Source organism: Oncorhynchus kisutch, linkage group LG3 (genome assembly GCF_002021735.2).
Source record: "Oncorhynchus kisutch isolate 150728-3 linkage group LG3, Okis_V2, whole genome shotgun sequence".
Taxonomy (NCBI): Eukaryota; Metazoa; Chordata; class Actinopteri; order Salmoniformes; family Salmonidae; genus Oncorhynchus; species Oncorhynchus kisutch.
The window spans coordinates 36,000,295-36,015,001 of NC_034176.2; the positions used below are offsets into that span (position 1 = coordinate 36,000,295).

At 43.1% G+C, this 14,707-nt stretch overlaps 1 protein-coding gene across 13 annotated transcripts in view; it reads left to right on the forward strand.

The window, feature by feature from the left end:
• LOC109881845 (armadillo repeat protein deleted in velo-cardio-facial syndrome homolog) overlaps positions 1–14,707 on the forward strand; it is a 235,978-nt gene that overhangs the window by 216,287 nt on the left and 4,984 nt on the right. For 4 of the 13 annotated variants that reach the window (XM_031805122.1, XM_031805128.1, XM_031805162.1 and 1 more), the window contains 8 exons: positions 5,950–6,077; positions 7,502–7,652; positions 7,916–8,108; positions 10,069–10,180; positions 10,278–10,428; positions 11,237–11,290; positions 11,827–11,921; positions 14,000–14,112. In XM_031805122.1, the coding sequence (XP_031660982.1) occupies positions 5,950–6,077; positions 7,502–7,652; positions 7,916–8,108; positions 10,069–10,180; positions 10,278–10,428; positions 11,237–11,290; positions 11,827–11,921; positions 14,000–14,101 (986 nt within the window). In that variant the 3' untranslated portion in view covers positions 14,102–14,112. Of the gene's footprint in view, positions 1–5,949; positions 6,078–7,501; positions 7,653–7,915; positions 8,109–10,068; positions 10,181–10,277; positions 10,429–11,236; positions 11,291–11,826; positions 11,922–13,302; positions 14,113–14,707 lie in introns of those variants that run through there. The other 9 variants (XM_031805146.1, XM_031805179.1, XM_031805147.1 and 6 more) reach the window with 7 other exon arrangements.

A 14,707-nucleotide genomic window follows, 5' to 3' on the forward strand; every position in this document is an offset into this window, starting at 1 on the left:
TCATGTGTCTCTGAGGGAACAGTACTTGACCACGTTATCTGAGCCCTTGGCTCCGAAATAGCAATTTCATAACTGTCTGCCTGGAATTACACGAGAGCGGGGAACGGGGAAATGTACGATTGTTTATTTACAGATTCTTGGTTATTAAAACACTGTCTTGGATTTAAAGTGAACTTGGCACTGGGAGGTTTGAACAGGGCTGAGACTTGGTGCGAAAATAATCTGTCTGCTGTGAAGCCAGTGAGTCTTGATTAAATGGCCTTGAATTTGCAGAGTCTGCACTGACTGAATGTCTGACACAAGCAAAGTCGTCTGGAGAAACATATTGCTGTTCTGTCTGTTTCTGTTCTACTGTTTTACTGACTCTGCTGCCCAGCTGCGTTATGCTGTTTAAGCCTCAGACGAAAGCAGCTCATTTGTTGTCAGTCACACTTTAGCTGGCCTCTCTTTGATCACTCACATACTGTGGCCTCTGACTCACAGAGCTCCTTAGAAACCCGAATCCTCAACACAAACAAGGATCTTTCTTTGGTTACGACTGGCAACCCTCTCTCCACGCACCACAATTGGTTTACATGGTTGTGGAGGGATGAGGACAGGAGCTCTGAAAGGAAACCGCTCTATGGACTTTCTGGATCTGGCAACCCCAGGATGAATGGACCAACATTCCCAATTTCCTCTTCCTTCAGAATGATGGGTGTGAACCCCAGATTTAGACTTGAAAATTGTTATTCAAGGTTTGTACATTTCCTGAAGACAGGTCTGCTCATGCCCAGAATGTAGAATGTAGCCGAGCTCTGCTCCCTCGTGTCTCCTCTCCGTGGCTTTGGAGTAAGTTGTCTGACTCTAGACTTTAGCTTTCTTCTTTTCCTCATTAAGGTGATGGTAAAAGGCCCTTCCAGATATCCAAGTATTCTTCTTGGCGTCATCCATTGAAGCAAGCAGTACTTGTATTAATTATAAGGCTTTCACCACTTTCTACACTGAACAGAAATATAAACGCAACATGCACAGTGTTGGTCCTATGTTTCATGAGCTGAAATCAAAGATCCCAGCAATTTTATATACGCGCACAACAAGCTTATTTCTCTCAAATTTGGTACACACATTTTGTTTACATTCCTATTAGTGAGCATTTCTCATTTGCGAAGATAATCTAACTACCTGACAGGTGTGGCATGTCAAGAAGCTGTCAAGAAGCTGATTAAACAGCATGACCATTACACAGCATGCCCATTACACAGGTGCACCATGTGCTGGGGACAATAAAAATGCCACAGATGTCTGAAGTTTTGAGGGAGTGTGCAATTGGAATTCTCACTGCAGGAATGTCCACCAGAGCTGTTGCCAGAGAATTTCCACCGTAAGCCGCCTACGTTTTAGAGAATTTGGCAGTACGTCCAACCGGCATCACAACCGCAGACCACGTGTGACCACGTCAGCCCAGGACCTCCACATCCGGCTTCTTCACCTGCGGGATCATCTGAGACCAGCCACCCGGACAGGTGATGAAACTGTGGCTTTGTACAACTGAAGAATTTCTGCACGAACTGTCAGAAACCTTGTCAGGGAAGCTCATCTGCGTGTTTGTCGTCCTCACCATGATCTGGAGTACGGCGGCGTAACCAATTTCAGTATTCAAATGCTCACCTACGATGAACACTTAACGGTTAAATCCCGGTTTCAACTGATTGAAAACCATGTGTATTTCGTGTGCGTGAGCGGTTTACTGATGTCAACGTTGTGAACAGAGTGCCCCATGGTGGAGGTAGGGTTATGGTATGGACAGGCATAAGCTATGAACAACGAACACAATTACATTTTATCGATGTGCGATTTGAATGTACAGCGATACCGTGACGATCCTGAGGCCCATTGTCGTGCCATTCATCCACTGCCATCACGTTTCAGCATGATACTGAACGACCCCATGACGCAAGGATCTGTCCTGTAACTCAGTAAAATCTTTGAAATTGTTGCATGATGCGTATATTTTGGTTCAGTTTATTACTTAGGCTTTCAGCCTTCTCATTTCTACCAAAGAATGTATGGAGTGCCTCACCAACCACGATGTATCAATCATAAAGTCTTCATATGGTCTTGCCCACATAATTCATGGGTTTAAAATATACCTCTCGAAAGGACTGCTTCAAATAACATAGAATAAATTGATGGTTATTGTCTTTCGTTTAAGCTCTGTGAATAATTGTGTGTGTGTGTTAGGGAAGGTACTCTGCTACAAATTACATCACATTGGAAAAATTACACTAAAGCCAACCTTAAGAGAAATATAGTTTACATAACTACTTCTTCAAAGTAACTTTAGTTAACTTCATCCTCATTAATTTGTGAAAATCATGTTAATCTGAAATGTCAGACTACAAATTGATAGAAGAGATCTCCTTGGGGTCGTGTCTTAAGAGAATTTGTAATCTTGCCTATTAAAAACACACACTAGGTTTCTCGTGAAAATTATGCAGGTCTGATGCCGATAAAGGAAATGATTGCGTACTTTACCCATATTTTCCTTTGTTTCTGCAAAAACAAGTTCCTGTAGTTTGCTACATGGCAAAAAAAACTGCTGAAAACATTTTGAATTTAGTTCAACTATCAACAAGCTACTAAAATGTGTGCGTTCTGACTGACACTATTATTCAGAAAACACTGAAGGAAAGGCAGTCTTTTCAGAACCACCAGACGTTAAAGTGCAGAAGGTCTTGACTGTCAGTTTGTGAGAATGTGAATACAAATGTATTTTGATAAGGTTGAAGTACTTGGTTTTGAGTCCATAGAGCCAAGCCAAGCTGTCTTCCGTAGCGACTGGCTGTTTGTGTGGATGTATTACAGTATGAGAAGTGATCCTCCCCTGGGATGTCAAACAGCCTGTGGTGACCTTGGCAGTGGAAAAGGAGAGAGGGGTTCGATATACAGTCTGCCTCTTTCTGACCAGCCTCAGACATCTGATAGCTGATAATGTAATTACACCATCACAGCCAAGCTAACCATTTACTGACTGTGTTAAATAGACAGAGAAACTTTGCTCTCAGATACTCGATTTTGTTGTATATGTGAAATCGATATCTACTTACCTCATGATTCACAATCCTAATGTATTTATGGTCCTGGTGCGAGTGATGATTTGTTGTAAAAAATCAATGTCTTGTAAGATCGACTGAATCTTTGTCTGTGGCAACAGATTATTTATTTGTGTGCAAATTAGTCTAAATGAGAGAAGTACCAGGTTATGAGTGGCAGTATTCACATCATTACAAACAATGACATTTGCTCTACCCTTTTTATAGTTTAAGTGATCCTAAACTGTCCTGATCCTAAACTGTGTAAACACAGTCCTAAACTATAATCTGTAGTCATAGTGATCCGACCATGTCAACAAGCTCCGCTTTACCTTGCTATCAGCTGCCATTACCGAGGTCTGTTTGAAATGTTACAACCGAAGAGGGAACTCACGCCTAGGGCTGTTGCGGTGACCGTATTACCAAACTGTATTCTGATGGGTGACAATATTAGCCTATCACTTGTGAATTATATACTATCGCTTGTGAATTATATATCACTTGTGAATGATGCCCAGCATAAGAAACGAGGCCTTTTTGCGACTTGTTCGAATCAGTCACACACCTCATGTAGCCTAGTCCAAAGTGGCCAAATAGGTTCTTAAAATTAAGCACATTAATCTGCTTTATAAGGGGTGTATAGCCTAACTGGCATATGCAGCGCGTGAGTTTCAAGTTTGGGGAAGATCATTTTCACCATAAAAATGTGCCTTTTATAATAAAAGCATTACATGCATAAGGGTGTGCACAGTTTCGTCCCTGATGTCTGTCTTCACTTGTAGCCTGTGAGAAAGACCTGATTACGTGATGGAGAGCCATGTGAGTGTGAGACGCTTCGGATTGCACAGCACACTCACGGAAAGGGCACAACGCAGTACTCCGGGCCGCTAAAGGCATGTATTTGTTTAGGGTGCGTTACGTCCACAAAGGGAGTGCCGCCGTGAAACTCCAGGCATTATCAAGTGCTTGTCAAATTGTGAATGAGAAACTGTACAGCCTGCGCAATAAACAAAGCAGAGCTCATGCCTTTCAAGCGACGTTTCATCATTAGTCTCATGCAGCCTTACAATGTATTAAAAATCAAAACATAGCCCAATGTTTGTAGAACAACTAAAGTCACATTATTAATTCTAAATGAACTATTTAACCACAACACAGAATAGCCGCATGTGCGCAGTCCCCCAAATTGTTTGGAGAAAATATTTATATTTTATTCAGATTTGTTAAATTGTATTCTTCATACTATAAAATAATCCCATGGAATTCTAAGCAAATCTTGTCTACTAAATGAACTAGTGAAGCCCACAGCCATTTGGCATAGCCCCATCAGGACCAAGCATGTCTAAAATAAATAATGGATTTTTTGTGAAGGTGTAGACTATATTACATGGATTTATTAGACTTTTTAAAATGGCTTGTAGGTTATGTGTGGGAAGGCAGGAGACACTAAATGTGTTTTATGTTAATTGACGGTCAATTACCTTGAGACCGACAGTTATTTGCTTGACAATCACAGACTGACAAATTTTGGTGACCGCCACAGCCCTGCTCACGCCCTCCACTCAATAAAATCAGGGCAGAGTTTTGTGACTGAGGTTATTGATCACAGCAGAGATTTGTACTTTGAGAGCGACAAAGTGGCAATTAAGCCGATGGCTCTATTATTATAGAAAAGCACTGATTCTGTGAGTGGCTGCTGACTGTTATCTGTGACTGAGCTACTGTACCTATTAAGAGTCGGTCACACTTACACCAGACTAACTACCAGTAGTATCAGTATGTAATTACACTTGTTGTTTCCTTGTAGTTATGGAATAATGACAATGCCATTTTTAAATTGTTAGCAAATGTATGTGAGTTTTCTACCCAGTGGTAACAATAGCTTGGGTAGACTTGGCACCCTTGTTTGTCATGTCTAATCACGTTCCTGTTAATGCGATTTACTAGAGTGAGCGAGAGAGTAGTAATAATAATTCCCATAATTTGACAGACACCTAATAGTCTTGCCTGCCAGACTTGTGTGAGAAGAGACTTGAATTAGAGATCTCAGTGTTATCTGGGCAGTTTTCACAGACTCTGATTGCCTGTCTCTGTTGCTAAGCTACATTACATGTCTCTGTTTATTTCAGTTGTTTAATAATCGGTCTCTGTTGCTTCTCTGCCTCCCTGTGTGTCTGCTGTACCCTGAGTGGCTCTGTGTCTAACTTCCATGTCTCTCTCTCTGTCTGTCTCTCTCTGTCTGTCTGTCTGCCTGTCTGTCTGTCTGTCTGTCTGTCTGTCTGTCTGTCTGTCTGTCTGTCTGTCTGTCTGTCTGTCTGTCTGTCTGTCTGTCTGTCTGTCTGTCTCTCTCTCTCTCTCTCTCTCTCTCTCTCTCTCTCTCTCTCTCTCTCTCTCTCTCTCTCTCTCTCTCTCTCTCTCTCTGTCTCTCTCTCTCTCTCTCTCTCTCTGTCTCTCTCTCTCTCTCTCTGTCTCTCTGTCTCTCTGTCTCTGTCTCTGTCTCTGTCTCTCTGTCTCTGTCTCTGTCTCTGTCTCTGTCTCTGTCTCTGTCTCTGTCTCTGTCTCTGTCTCTGTCTCTGTCTCTGTCTCTGTCTCTGTCTCTCTGTCTCTCTGTCTCTCTGTCTCTCTGTCTCTCTGTCTCTCTGTCTCTCTGTCTCTCTGTCTCTCTGTCTCTCTGTCTCTCTGTCTCTCTGTCTCTCTGTCTCTCTGTCTCTCTGTCTCTCTGTCTCTCTGTCTCTCTGTCTCTCTGTCTCTCTGTCTCTGTGTCTCTGTGTCTCTCTGTCTCTCTGTCTCTGTGTCTCTGTGTCTCTGTGTCTCTGTCTCTCTCTCTCTCTCTCTCTCTCTCTCTGTCTCTCTCTCTGTGTGTGTGTCCCTGCAGGTTTTGAGCTGCTGTACCAGCCAGAGGTAGTGAGGCTGTACCTGTCTCTGCTCACTGAGAGCCAGAACTACAACACTCTGGAGGCTGCAGCAGGGGCCCTGCAGAACCTCAGTGCCGGACAGTGGACCGTGAGTCTCACACACACACATTGTAATTAAGGGGAATAAGGTCTCTGAACCTCAATAGGAAGGACCAGTTACCCCGAATGGAGCTCTGCAGTGTCATTACCAAACACCCTCTGTGAGTAATAAGAGTGTGATCTCCCGTCCAGCTCAGGGGCATTATTTTACCATCACTAGTGTAAAGTACGGAGGCTATTCATGCTCTTCCCTTCAGGAATGGAATGTTCATAGTCAATACAGTGGCGATGTTAGGCCTAGAGAACTCTGGCATGCTAGCGCCATCGTGATTCAGTTTTTAACACATTATGTGTCACGCTGTAAACATATCCGTTGCCACGGCATGCATCACTAGGCTCCAGTTAGAAAAACACAACACAACAGACAAGATGTTAGATCGATTTGGATCTCTTTGTTTATTTAAAAAAAAAACACTTACACATGACCTGTACCGTGTGTTTAACATGTATAACATGTGAAGGCTACAGTACATCTACGCCCTGTATAACCTGTCGCCGTTTTCCTTTTTGCTCTGATTTCTATCACTGTTCTGCACTGGTGATTTTGTTGTTGCTGTCGTTGTAGTGTATATATAGAGACAGATTCCTTCCATCCCTCCATGGTTTTCCATTCAGTTTGAGCTGAGGAGGCTGATCTCCTGTCCACGCTCTAGGGCAGCTGCTAACACGTCAAACCTCTGGCATGGAGGAGATGGACATTACTTGTCCCTGCTCCCTATGAGGATATCTCAAAGCTTTTCTTTTGTTTTAGATCTCTCTCTTCGTCCCTTTCTCCCTGCTGCTCCCGAGCTGTTTGACTCGGTGCTGTCTGTTTTTTTTTTAGGTTTACTACTGCCACCCAGTGGTCTGGTGTTGCGCCAGTTTAATTACATCTCTGGGGGATGACGGTGTTCAGCAAAGGAGCTCTTTCATGTCAAACCTAATGTGTTGTGTTACAGGAAAAGAGAGGAAAATGTGTGTTTAATCAGAGACAACAACCAAAAGCGGTCAAATCCAGAAATCCACTGTTGGCTGTGCTACTGTACAATAATTGAGTCTGTGGGGGGGTGGGCATGCAAGCGTGCGCACGTGTGTTGCTATGTGTAAGTGTGTGTCTGTATTGGCTGATATTATTCTCTCTACATAGACTGGTTATCCATAGCCAGCATGAATGAATGAAGGACATTGTATTTTCGCGTCAAATCGTCAATTGGCAACCCATCCCTTATGGGATTAATTGACACATAAACGAACATTACAATAATTCACTGTAGTAATTAAATGATAGTTATTTTTCCGGCGTCCTCTGCATTGCGTATCGCATAAAGAGTAAAAAAATCTATACTAAATAAGTTTATCCAAACAGTAATTACATCCCTCGAGCAGTGGGAGACAAGCCTATACACAATCTGCATGTTCCCTCTCTGTCCCTAGTGGTCCAACTACATACGAGCCACTGTGAGGAAGGAGAAGGGTCTTCCCATCCTGGTGGAGCTGCTGCGTTCTGATGCTGACAAGGTGGTCCGAGCCGTGGCCATCGCCCTGCGTAACCTCTCCATCGACCGCCGCAACAAAGACCTGATCGGTACGATCACTGACCACACATGGTCAACACAAGGCCTCTCTGTAGGGCAAACAGAACAAGATTGGGATAAAACACTTAGGAATACGTTGAGATTAGATAGCTGTTAATGAGGATAAGAATATGATTGTTGAACCTGTGTATGTCTTTTGCTGAATAGGAATGTGTAAACTACTTACTGTAGATTAGTCCAAATTTGAATTGCTTGATATCGAACATTTTGTACAATGCCCTTGGCACCCTGCCTTTTGACCTCTGCTCTGTAGGGAGCTATGCCATGAGGGACCTGGTGAGTAACCTGCCCAGTGGTCAGCAGCGGCCAGCTAAGAACCTGGAGGAAGACACAGTGGTGGCCATCCTCAACACCATCCACGAGATCGTGACGGACAGCTCCGAGAACGCACGCTCCCTCATCCAGGCCCAGGCCATCGAGAAACTGGTGGCCATCAACAAGACAAGGTAGGATGATGGCACAGTACAGACCAATACCAAACATTTCTTGACTTCTTGGTTTTATTTTTGTATTATTTGTGTGTTTGTGTTGTATTTGCTAGACATTCTTTCTACTGCACTGTTGGAGCTAGTAACATAAGCATTTCGCTGCACCTGCTAATAAAATCAAAGTTGATTGGTTGCGTACACAGATCTGCAGGTGTACACAACCAATGAACTTTGATTGAGATTTGATTTACAACATAGTACAGCGCAGTACAACAGAGCATAAGGCAGCTTAACAATTGAATAGTTTTCATATTAGCTATACTAAACCCGTTTGCAAGTACAGAATGTACATTAATGACTACATGCGCCACGGGCCTCCCTCCCCATGAGAGAAGTGTCCATAGTTTAAAATTATTTTGACATCAAATGCAATTAATAATATCCATGATATACAGTGTATCCTGCAATCACTCAAGAACCAGGATTGTCTGCTGCTGGCCATATACAATGTAATGACCCCGCGCCTTTTCACGTCCTCTAGGATGGGCGTTAATGGCCTTTTTAATAATATAAAGTGCTATAAGCTGGATTCCTTGTCATATCATTTCGATCTGTAGAACATTACTTAGATTGAATAGATAAGCCCGTATCGTGTAGTGTCTGGTTTGCAGGAAACCTACTATAGTGCACTTCACCGGAATACTAAGTACTATGAATAGGAATTCAAGAGATGCTTGAATGATTTCCCAGTTTCCACTTCATTTCATATCACTGTCCTCGTTTTCCTTTGACTGATCGGATCTTCTTGATCAAGTCAGGGGGAGACGATAATGTCTCTTTTGATAATGTCTCATTCTACAACCTATTGATGATTTAATTAAGATTAGTTTCCAATGGGGATTTTACACCCGTACTTTATTGAATTACCGTCAGGTTCAAAGTTCTGGTACAAATTCAGTTGGGCACCAAAGGAAGCTCAAACTATATTTATTTACCACAGCTGCATAGCACACCATACAGGTCACACAAGCACATATGTTTATACCTTCCAACTAGGCCTTCCTAGAACTAGGATAAACAATCACTCTGTTGCTGGGCAGGAACTGAGTCTGTTCCTCATGTTAGGGGAAACGTTGTGCCCCTCCAGGGCTTCTTATCAGTCAGCAGAGGCCTTGTGTTATTGGGAGTACACATTCCTAATTGTCTTACTGCAGTCCACTAAATAATTACACTTTTCACGTGCAAAAAGCTTAAACCTAACACTAACATTCAATCGTTAAGAATATATAAAAGTGATACAAAGTATGTAGTGATATAAAACAGTGAAAATGTAAGCCGGTGTTATAGACCAGTCATGATGGTCTATCAGCTGGCACTCCAGACACATGGCTCCTCTTCATCCCATGTGGGAACATTCTGGCCTCTGAGACACGCCCCCTTTGTACTTTCCCTCTGCCCAAATACAATGCACGTTAGATTAGTCCATCTAACCAATAACATGAGAATTACTGCTGCTAGGCTAATTATACAATTATAAATGGACTAAAACGGGCTCAAGACAAATAGTCTCCAACAATACCAAATAAATTTGTTTTCCCTAAACCCATGAGATTGACTTTGAAGTGATGGAGAACCCCCCCCCCCCCCATGTAATTAACACTAAGGGCTAAGGAGTACTTAATTAATTGAATGAAAGGAAATGTGTGCGGCAATTGGGGTGTGAATTAAAAGAAAGCTCCTGGGGCCATCAGTGGGAATAGATGGATGATGGCTTTGAATGTGAGATTGATTGCATTCGGCTCCCGCCTCCACTAGCTGCTGGCATTGGTTGGGTCCAACGTTCTGGGTTGTATTCACTAGACTACCGGAGCTTGTCCAATAAACACATTTTTGTTGCAAAAACATTTTACACTGCTAAATATGTTGCTATGGTCTGCACTTATGACCGCAACCCTGCTTTTCCCCCTGTCTCGCTCAGTCAATCACCACGTGAGAACAAGGCTGCCTCCCACGTGCTGCAGACGGTGTGGAGCTACAAGGACCTGAGGAACGCCCTGACCAAGGAAGGATGGAATAAGAGCCACTTCCAGGTACACGGCAGAACGTGCATGCGCGCACATGCACACACACACACATTCACACACCCACAATAAGTACACTCATGTGTCCTTATTCTCTCCCTCTCAGTCTACAGCAAGCGGCGCCCCTAAAGCAGCCAAGAATGGCAAACCAGGCTACGACGACACTACCCTGCCCCTGATGGAGAAGAACCAAGGTCAGTCTGTGACGGCAGGCGAGACTGGGGATCCTCCGGGCCTGGCCTACTGTGGTGAACTGAGTGAGGAAACCATAGATATATAACTGCTCTGAATCTATGGAGGAAACCGCTGGTGTCTGCATCAGACGTCTTGATTAGAATGAGTGCTGAGGAGGATGGCTCGATCTGGACTTTGTTTTGTGTGTTCTCACTCATAGCCATAATACGCACTTTAGGGGCGCTGTGCTTGAAACCTTTCGCCTTCATTGTTCTGCTGCGTTTTTGGTGATCTTCATGTGCTATAGTCAGTACAATTGGGATAGTGTGGTCTGGAGAATGATGCATCATGGGTAGATTTTTCTAATCCAATAGTGTGTTCCCAATGCAAATCCAAGCATGTAGAGTAGAATATGAAGTTGGGTGTCAAGCCGGCCCAAAGGAAAAATATATATTTTTGAACATCTAAAGGTAGATCAAAACTATGAAGGAATTATAATGGACCTATAGGTTTTCAAAGAGCTGTCATTTTTCTGGCCTGAATCTGAAATCCCGATGTGACCCTCGAGCCAAAATGATTGCCCAACCCTGACATAAAGGGAGGTACTGTAGCAGCCTAATAAACGAGTCAAGGGCATGACAGAAGGAGTCGAGGGCATGACAGCACTTTTGTCTTCTTGTTTCTGGCCTTGTGACCTTTTTTTGCAACCATGCATATACACATGAAGTGCGGTTGTCATTCACACCCATTCTCAGCCTGCCTGCGTTACTGGTTAAGTGTATCAGCAGACAGTGACTGAGGACCATTGGCCTGAAAGCAACATTGGCTCGTGAATCAAACTAATTGTATGTGTGGTGCTCATGATAAAAACGGCGTATAAATGCTTTTCAGGCACCAAGAAAAATGGAAGTGGTGATATGATACCTATGGACGAGCTTGGTCCAGGTAAGACCGAGTTTGCATGACCTCAATCGCCGCCGACGAACGCTAGTAGTCCCAGATGGAATGTTCTGATCTCTAGGGACGACTGACAGTTCAAGATCCTCCAACAACACAAATGCCAAAATGGAAATTCTAAAAAAGTTTGTAGGGTAAATTTTTTGCAGTATTTGGAATGAACAATGTTATTAATTGTTAGGATGCTGTAACGGTAGACAGTGCAGTAGTGTTTTACTTATGATGCTGTATGCAAGACCCCTCTCTTAACAAGATGTTGGTATAAGGATGGGCATTAATTCAGTAGAACAGATGGCAACAGATGGCAATTTTCTGATTTGAAATGTTCTCCTCGGTGCTCCTCTTTTCAATGAAAATGCAAACAATTGTCTTGTTTACTCTCTAACTAATGAGTTCTTCCTCTACGTCAGATGTGTGCCACTCCAGTCCCGGAAGGCTACATGCAGCTAGGCTACTGTAGTTTCCATCCAAGCATTTAACAGTGAAATCCTTCTGTGATCTTCTCTCTCGCTCTCTCATATTAGATGGCTACTCCACCATCGACCAGAGAGACAAGGACTGCAAGTACAAGAGTAGTGGCGACGGGTCAGTGGACCTGACAGAACGGGAGCCATTGAAGGTACTTCTGGTCTAGACCCACACATTACGACCCATCTACAGCTACACTGACTAGTGGATCAGGCTGTTAAAGCACACGAGTCGCGATGCTCCGTTTCTGTTAAGATAGCCTGAACCCGTCTCTCTTAGTGCCCTTGCCCATATGCCCACGCCAGGCTCTTTCTAAGAAAGGAGTTGAGCAGCAGTTGATGTTGTCGTCTGTCGAGCCGGGTGCCACTCATCTAGCAGTCCAATTTACTGGATGCCGACAGCAGATAATTGAGCGTAAGCTTTGTGATTGTGAAAGTAATTAATGTGGGACTGGTTAAGTCCTGCTCTTCAATCTAGAGAGAGAGAGAGAGAGAGTCACAGGAATATCTGGTTGTGAAGAACTAGAGGTGGTTCGATGGGTCAAACATGCTAACACAGCTAAACTTAATGAACTGATTGCATGTAATGATTACAAAACACCTTTTAGCTGTAATCAGTTACATGTAATATGATTACAAAACACCTTTTAGCTGTAATCAGTTACATGTAATATGATTACCAAAAAAAACGTTTTTTTTTATCAGTTAGATTACCAGCCAGTGGCGGTTCTAGCTTGTATGGCTCCCTGGGTGAACCCCCCCTCATTCTGCACTAACTGTACTTTTTATTGGAACAACACAAATAAATAATCATAACATTTAAAACTATAAAAATATTTATGTATAAAAATAAGACTTATAAATATCAAAAAGAAATAACAAAGACAAATGGAAACAAATGTGTTGATTTGGCACTCGAGAATCAATACATTACCCATCCCATAACACTGTCAACCAAGAGTCAAGCCCCCTACCTCGGGCTTCCAGTGGGGAGACCTGAGGTCAACCTACCCCCGACCCATCTCGTACTTCTGAGTGGGAGACTTTCCCAGGCAGTAGCCTGCCTAGCTCACAAACTAGAATCAGGGCGCCCACTTCGATCCAAGTTAATTGACCCACAGTCCCACATATCATTGACGTGACGTGCAAATGTCACCATTATTTTTGTGCGGGCACCCCGTGCCGCCTATTTTTTGTTTTTCATATATTTTTTATATTTAACTAGGCAAGTCAGTTAATAACAAATTCTTATTTTCAACAACAAGGCGTTGTTCAGGGGCAGAACGACAGATATTTACCTTGTCAGCTCGGGGATTCGATCTTGCAACCTTTCGGTTACAAGTCCAACGCTCTAACCACTAGGCCACCTGCCACCCCAATGTCGCCCTTACCTAAATCCGCCACTGTTACCAGCTAATGTATTGTAATCAGATTAGATACTAAAAAGCTAGATGATTAGTTATTGGTTTACTTTTAAATTTAGAACTGATATTTGCTGACACTTTTCTGTTTTCTCAATGACATTCAATTCAGCATTGGATAAAGTTTACGTTTGTTCCACCTGAGCGCGACCACTATGATGACACACCAAAAGCGTTTGATGTATCCTTTTTGTCTTCTTCTAATGCCTCTTAAGGGTCATCCAAAAATTACAGTACTGATTACAATTTTGGACCGGTAACTAGTGACTAACGGATTCCATTTAGAAAGTAACTTTCCCAACTCTGAACTTCAACTAACACGGTTATCTGACCGCAGCTGTTTTTTGGTCTGACGATTACATAAATAAGTGCTTAGTGTGTAACTACCAGCTATACAGCCTGGAGACACAAATGCTTGTCAACATACAGTATGCTTTATAAGTCCTGCAAAACCTTCAGAAGCAAATTAGCTGTCAGACAGGACTGGAGGTGGCAGATATGTTCTCTGATGCCTACAGCCCCCACCCCCCTTGTTTTGAATTGACTGAAGCACAGAACTAATCAAAACTGCTCAAACTTGCTTTCTACACCTCCAGAAGGCTGATACCCAAAATGCAACTGCTGTTTGAACGGCTTTGTCCCCCTCTGTTTGCATGCGTAATTTGGTTTCTTGTTTCTAATCGCATTTTTTTCGGACTCAAAAAGCTTCCTTTATGCTTAGTAACTAACCCTGGCATTCCACTCCTCTGTAAAGACTATATTTATTGACCTTTTTGATTTGCTGTTAACCCCTTCTCCCGTTGCTGCAGAATGAGACAAATACGAAACACTATGTCAGGAGTAACAGGCCTGCAGTCAATCTGGTGGATGCTTGTGACGTTAAACCTCAGCCTGTTGACTCCTGGGTCTAAATGCATGCATGGTAGGTCTTACAAATGTTTGTTTTCCACTTTTTGGATTGTTTGTCTCCTTTTTGTTTGCTCCACCACCTTTCTGTTTTAGCCCTCACACACTTCAGTGCTGGTTTGTATGTTTGTTTATGGTTGACCCAGAGTAGTTGGCTTATGACACCAAACCTCATTTTCACAATTTTGAAGCAGCTGTTTGATGCACATCCATCTGTTGAAATATGCACTGTTTCCCTTGACTAATTCACATGAAATGAGGTTTGTTCTAAATGATGAAAGGGAACATCTCTTGACCTTATGTGGATCACACACGCTTCGCTCTAAGGAATAGCTTTTAGGATGAACACGGTGTATCCCTCTCCCTATCTACGGTCATGACGCACACTGTTCTCTGGGACAGAGAGCTCCTCCAGATAAATAATGGATACCTGGATGAGCATAGCCAAGCCAGAGGAGCCGGTCTACGTGTAGACTGTCTGTGCTTGGCCAGGCTAGCCTTGGCTAGCTACGCCAATGTTCTCTGGCTTGGCTGTATGACTGTGTGTGCTAGGCTAGCTGCTCTGGGTTCGCTTCGTTACAGCTCATTGTACAGGATCCTCTCATCACTCA